Below are 7,038 nucleotides of genomic sequence, written 5' to 3'. Positions count from 1 at the left end.
ATGTTGATGTATGTCTAATATGTATATGTCTATGAAATGAAAAAAGTCAATAAAAAATAAATAAAAATAAAATAAATACTTCTCGTATAATTATTCGTATAATGCGTCAACCATCAGATTAAATGAAGATATACTGTTCTTCTACTATGAATGGAATATGAGGAAATTCTACAGTCTACGTGAACTCTCCTGAACTATAAGCAAATCAGAAATTTCATCAAATATATATAAAAAAAACACACAAAAAACCTATTCCGATAAGAATAAATGTTAATACATCAGCTACATCCTAAATATAATATTGGTATATATACTTTATTTTTAAAATGAGTATGTAACTTAAGTCACTAAAGTGAAAAAATAGCTTGAAATGTAAGCATTATTGAGTTATACATATGGTAACGAAAGGAGTCTAAGTAGCCCTCGACAGAAGGTAATTATGTACTTAGTATATTATACAACGTACCACGGAAAACTCTATTGACAGGCAGAATATATTTTATACCTGGTATAGTCATGTGGGTATCCAATCAGTATTCTAGATTTTATCATGTCATCTTCTCCATGTTCATAAAATTCTATAAACAGGCATCTAACACTTCCGATCATTTATTTTGTCAGACATGACACACAATCTATCTATAGTTCTTCGGCTTTTTAAATCGTGTCAAGAAGGCTCCTATACCCGAGGCGATGACCAGTCCTCCCCCAATGTAGAAGGAGCCCCTCCAATTATGCTTATGCAAGATACCCCCTGTAAAGAAATGTGACCACTTTTATACATATAACATGTTCCTGCAACGTCTGATTCCCTCATACTAATATCCAGCTTACCTCCGCTTTATGGACCAGCTACATTGAAATAGTCCAGATTTTTCGTATAGCAATTAATATCAATGATATAACAAAAGCATGCCTTCTATCGCCTGAGTCGCCTAAAGCACACCCAAACAACAGTTTTTCAGTCTGGTCACATTATACACGAGCAATTAATTGTTATCTTACTTAGGTTAAATAAGAAAAACCATGGCCCTTTTATATATATAAACACACCAAGTGCATTGTACTATATTTTACTGGGTCATCTCAATACATAACAACATGGAAATATTAACTTAACGAAAATCGGCGAGAATTATCATTCGTCCCTTTCTGTTTCTACGTTCCTTATCTTCTGCCTTCTTTATCACTTTCTGTACGTGTTATATATAGGAGGTATTTTGTACATGCTTTTTAACTATTTACTTACTTCCTGCCAGAATTTTCACTATTTGTTAACTTCGGTGGTTTTATCTCTATATATCTGGAGGATTTATAACTATTCATGTTGTACCTTTAGCTAATTTAAACACGTTTTGAGTATTTTTTTTAAATTTTCCACCGTCTTAATCAGTATTGATTCACTTCTGTATGTGATACTAACATCTGTTACCTTTCGTATTTTAAATCAATGTTAATTTACTTTCTGCAGGTTTTCTACTTGTTTGTTCACTTTCTGCACGACAAATCAGTATTCCTTCTGCAGATTCGATCTCTATCTGTAACCTTCGAAGTATTTTATAAAAAAGGATTTACATTTTGCATGATTAGAACAACAATACTGAGATACTAACAAAACCACAGTTTGAAATCAAATCGATAAAAGTTTGGCAAATATGAACAAAACATTATTTATATTGGAAACCCTTAACAAAATACAAGGAAAATAATACCAAGTGTTCCAGAAGGGCACACGTCTTATGCTACATCTATGACATCCGCAATGTAAATTTAAGTCGAATCCAAGAAATGCCACGTCCTCGCATCGAGAGCACGTGTAGTGAGAACAAAACCATAACTATTTTGTTACTTTCTGTGTGCTTTATCAATATTTGTTTATATTTTGCAAGTTTGATAAGTATTTTGTTACCTTCTGCAGAATCTATAACTAATTCAGCGATCCCAGCAATGAATCCGAATAATCCCTCCACGATACGGACGTGACCTTTACCAAACGCATCCGGTATTGTGTTGTCTAGCAGCGAGTTGAATACTCCTGAAAAAGAAATAAATCATTCAAAATATGTACAATATACTGCTCATAGGTACGACGACATACCCAAATCTAACGAATTTAACAGCAAGTCTTGAAACTTTTTGAGCTACTTCAATTTGTTAATCGTTAACAGTTCTGACTTCACTCGTGTAACTGACGCATCAATTATAAATAATTATTGTTGCATTATAAACCTTTGTTGAGGTCAATATGTGGCTTTATCATCTTTGTTCTCGGTTAATGTGTCGTCAATAGACCCACGCATGACTTGACACATAAGGCTACAACTAATTCAAATGAACATTATTTTGTAAAGAAGTATTGCAATGTATGATTTATATCGGCGTTAAACCTTTTTTGCATATATTTACGACAGTTTGCAGTATTTGTTTTTAATGGAAATTAAAACAATTCAACAACCTTTGCTGATACCAAACAATGCTCCGAATGCTGCTACCAGTGCTAATGCATTGAGTGACGGAGCGATACAGAACAGTACTCCTGCTACAATGTTGAGCGAACCAACGATAATGAGTACGGTTCCTATTTCCCGTTCCTTCCAGCAGCAGCAGCAGCAAATCATCAGAAACAGGCCAGCAAGTTCGCCAAGGTTAAGAGCCAAAGTGGCTAGTGTCGTCGTAACAATATCTTCAATATCTTCAATTTTCACATTGGCAAGTAACTCATTGTATTGATTTGTTGCCAATGGCTTCCCTGTTGATAGTTAAGTAACAATCATGAGATGAAACAGTTTAAAACAAAGGAGTGTAAAATAGCTAAGACATTGTGAACAGAACAAGTCAATTAAGACAATTCAAAAAGCACAATATCGATTTAAACACTTTTAATAACACAATCTCAATTAAAACACTTTGAAAAGCACAATGTCAATTTAGAAACCTTGAGCATTACAATATCAATGTAAACACTTAAATATTTGCATTTTATTTGCTTCAAGCGACCTCTACGTAAAAATCATGTTTTGGGAAATCGACAGTTTCAATCGTTTCGTTATATTTATCTTTATGCATAACCCCCCATCACCACCCACCTAGTAAAGTATACGCGGAAACTACATTAACAAACAATTATTATTTCTAAGAACTGGTGGCCTTTTTTGCACAGAAATTATTGATTTATTGAGTGAATGCGCATGTTACACTTTGAGAAAGAATTTGTTGGTTTTTTTTTTCATATTTGACCGAAAACAAATTTTGACCACATGTATATGCTCCGACAGTTGTCTTGTGTGGCTGATTAAGAACACACTTCTAGCTTAAACACTGTACACGTACCAAACTGGTCTAGGAAGACGATGACGAGAAGTAAGTACAACACAAGGTCCTTGAACAGCTTCCAATCCACAAGCCCTGGCACATAACCAACACAGTTCCTTCTTCCACTGTTCAATTCGAGAGGCTTAAGAAAGGCACAGCATACGGTAGCGATACCTACCGGGATTAGCGTATACCTGAAATTGTGTCGCCATTTTCCGAAAGTCGACGGGGTTGAAAGGTTTCCAAGGACAAATATAATGACACCAATGACCTCTCCGACTCTAACTATTCCAATGGCGCGGATTCTCTTTGTCGCAAAATATTCCAGAGGGGGAACAATTGCTGTGAGCAGGAGGAAGGATGATCCCATAGCTGTAAACACAGAATGTATAAGAATGTTTAACATTCGACCTCAGTAGACCGGACCTCGCCTAGCTCAATGTTACACCAAGTTACGTCAATAAGCCGTGTTCAAAAAGAACACGCCTACAAACCGAACGGTTGTTTCAGCCACATTCAAGTAATGAAACATGGCTTTAAACATGTACATGCAATGTAAATTTTACATTTCCATATACGTGTATGCGTAATCGTAAGTTGACAAAGCGCGCAAACAACAATGTTGTACACTGCTTTTGATATCAAGGACGACACCGACCTCAAACGTTCTATCAACCAATCCACGAGCCAGATACAGTGAGTGACACGCTGAAACAACCGTTCGGTTTGTAGGCGTTTTTTTTTTGAACACGACTTGTTGACGCCGTACCGATTTTGATTGTAATGTTAAAAAAACTACAACTGCACAAGTAATGGAAAGTGTTTTACGTGCAATAATATTAAAACTGTTGATTTCTTGAAGCGGGTAGGGCGTCCTTTCTATAACGTGTATACCTGGTTTTTGGGAACACGAAATTTGCTATTGATCTTAAATTCTTACTTGAAGCCTATGCAGATTATCCAGCAAATGCCCAGTCACTGTCAACCCAGTCCTCGCTAACAGAGGTTATTCTTAAACTTAGTTTTGACACAGATAACACTTTAATTACACACTTTAGATTACACACTTTAATAATAATAATAATATACAGCATCTGATTTAGCGCCCTATCTAGATAACATAAGCCACTCTAAAGCGCTTTACAGTACATAGAAATGCAATTGACAAATTAACATATACATAAATCAGTACATATTTTGAGGATTTCGGAGGAGCTGCCTTATCAGGCGCGAACTACTAGTCCTATGCCACCTGGCTAATATCTCCCTATGTGTGTATGCCTGCGTGTGTGCTGGAGATGTAATGTGTTATGTCTGTAGTGGGGCCGTGCTTCCAACGGCATCATTTATAGTGCCATCTCACTTGAGTGCTACAGCACATATACCAAACATCCACCCCAGACCAATTTATACTCCACCTGGGTTGTTGGAGTTGTGTGGTCAGGGGAAAAACAATTTCTCTGAATGTCCATGCGTACGACGACTTCGGGGATCGAACCCCGGCCGCCCGCGTGGAAGTGTGAACTCTTCTGCAAACTAGGATAAATTAACAACAATAAACAGCATTTTTATCTATTCATGAAAAAGAAAATCACAAATAGCTCGTTTATCAGACAGTCCGAAAAAGCCCCATTTTAGAAATAATATTTGTTTTGCCCACAGGATTTGAACAGGAATTAGCGATAATACACTCTGGTTATTTACTGTCCTGACAAGGATCTGTAATTATACTTCCACGTATAAGAGTCTGCTGATTACCTGCCAGTCCTCCTACAAGAACGGAAATAATAGGAAACATGTCTCTTTCTAGCAAGGACGCCACAAACAGCCCTACGGCGTACATTATACAGCCAGCGATTCCGACCACGCGGTAACCAAACAACACCATCAAGATGGCGGCCACCACAACTGTAAAAATAAGTCGAAACATTTTCAATGATTTGAAAAAAGCTACTTTATTTGTCTTGCTATATATTATTATAATCACAGTCGCTATGTTCAATAACGGTAGAGTAAATTCGAAACGTTAAAGAAAAAAGAAATATAAATATTAAAAACGTATCTTACCTCCTAATTCTTTTACAGCAAGGAATGCTTCTAGGATGTCTTTACCGAATTCTTTGTTGAAGTCATCCGACAAAAATATCAATCCTTGCACTACAGTATTGCACATATTGAGGATGAAGCATGCCAGGACAATCATCCAGGAACGCCAGCCTCCATCTGGGGGGTTGTACACCGAGGTTCTGGTGGCGGCTGTCTCCGGCTCCATGTTTCCAACCTGCATCGTCTCTACCGGCTGAATTTAGACATAACACAGGTATCACAAAGCTAAAACATATGTAATCTTTGTATAAAATGTGCGGTTTTGTGATAAACAATTCAATAAAAATCGCACTGATTAACAACCCAAACAGTGGTTTGTATTGTTTATGACAAACAATCAATAACAACACAGTGTTGCTATCCTACTTTAGTACGTTTGGAAGCGTGCAAATAAACCAGCTACCGTAAATCTTTCATGACGGCGTTGTTGTGTCTGACATTAACCCAATTTTGCACAGAGACTGCAACAATGTGCCTGGTTGTATTTACTTCAGTTTATTTATCGTTTCATAATGTTTTCTGCATGACTCAGCGAAACAAAATGAATACCACAGGTATCAAAACTAAAACATTTCACTGGGATATCTCGATAACAAGTACCAGATACACATCACACTACTTACAATGTACCTGTAATTGAAAATAGGAAGAAAAATGAATATATACCATAAAGGCTGGCAAGAAAGTAAGTAAACCATTCATGGGGGTTTCCTGAAAAAGGATGATCCCACAGCAAAAACAATACTAACATCTCTGAAGTTACTACACACAAGCATTTAGGTATTTTTCTCTCTGGAAATGGTCATTGAAATGAACACATCAGTTATTTGATATCTAAGATTTCACCTAAAATAAATATATTACGTAAATTTAAATTCTCTTTGGACAGGTATAGTCTCCAAACTATGTACTACACTCTTATTCGACCTATATTAGACTATGGCGATATCTAATGGGACTACCTTACTCAAGCTCAATCTGAATTATTAGAAAATCTTCAATTAGAAACAGCACGCATAGTCACTGCCGCCACTAGACTCACAAGTAGAATTTAACTGTATACTGAAACAGGTTGGCTTCCCCTCGAGGAAAGACGTAAACAGCACAAGCTTATTCTTTTCCACAAAATGGTTCATGGTCTGGCTCCTCAATATCTTCTAGATATTCTACCTCAGCGTAACCCTAATTACCACAACCATGATACTCGCACGGAAAATAATTTTCGTCCACTAGTTAGTCATACGAGTCTCTATAAGAAATCTTTTTTGCCATCTGTCATCAGTATCTTGAACTCCTTGCCTGACTATGTCAAGAACGACCCTTCAATTTATAAACTTAAAACCTATCTGCGCAAGCCCGCTCACAAAATTCTACTTTAATGGTACAAGACTGGGGCAGATACATCATGCTAGATTAAGAATGGAGTGTAGTTCCCTTAAGTTTTATTTATACCAGAGAAATAAAATTGAAAGTCCTCTGTGTTCTTCCATAAAAGCAAATGAAACCAATGAACATTATCTATTACATTGTTGTCCTTTTTCTCAACTACGTTTAACGACGAAATCAACCATCCACTCTCAACTGATTTACTATTGTTCGGGAATGATGAGCTTTAAGATA

General features: G+C 36.5%; 1 protein-coding gene across 1 annotated transcript; it reads right to left on the bottom strand.

Moving 5' to 3' along the window:
• Positions 1-13: 13 nt before the first annotated feature.
• On the bottom strand, positions 14-6,460 carry LOC110457443. Its single transcript, XM_021508728.1, has 6 exons — positions 5,380-6,460; positions 5,071-5,220; positions 3,331-3,684; positions 2,456-2,749; positions 1,910-2,035; positions 14-754 (listed from the first exon to the last, which is right to left on the bottom strand). Exons 1-6 carry the CDS (start codon positions 5,597-5,599, stop codon positions 636-638), a joined length of 1,263 nt encoding a protein of 420 aa, XP_021364403.1. The 5' UTR covers positions 5,600-6,460; the 3' UTR covers positions 14-635.
• Positions 6,461-7,038: the final 578 nt, after the last annotated feature.

Source organism: Mizuhopecten yessoensis, unplaced genomic scaffold (assembly GCF_002113885.1).
Source record: "Mizuhopecten yessoensis strain PY_sf001 unplaced genomic scaffold, ASM211388v2 scaffold9149, whole genome shotgun sequence".
Classification (NCBI taxonomy): domain Eukaryota; kingdom Metazoa; phylum Mollusca; class Bivalvia; order Pectinida; family Pectinidae; genus Mizuhopecten; species Mizuhopecten yessoensis.
This window is presented reverse-complemented; position numbering and strand designations above follow the sequence as displayed.

Coding starts and splice junctions, on each gene's coding strand:
- LOC110457443 (XM_021508728.1), bottom strand. CDS start 5,599: ATGCAGGTTGGAAACATGGAGCCGGAGACAGCCGCCACCAGAACCTCG. Junction 5,221..5,379: donor TGCTGTAAAAGAATTAGGAG/GTAAGATACGTT, acceptor TTATTTTTACAG/TTGTGGTGGCCGCCATCTTG. Junction 755..1,909: donor AGTTATAGATTCTGCAGAAG/GTAACAAAATAC, acceptor ATTTCTTTACAG/GGGGTATCTTGCATAAGCAT.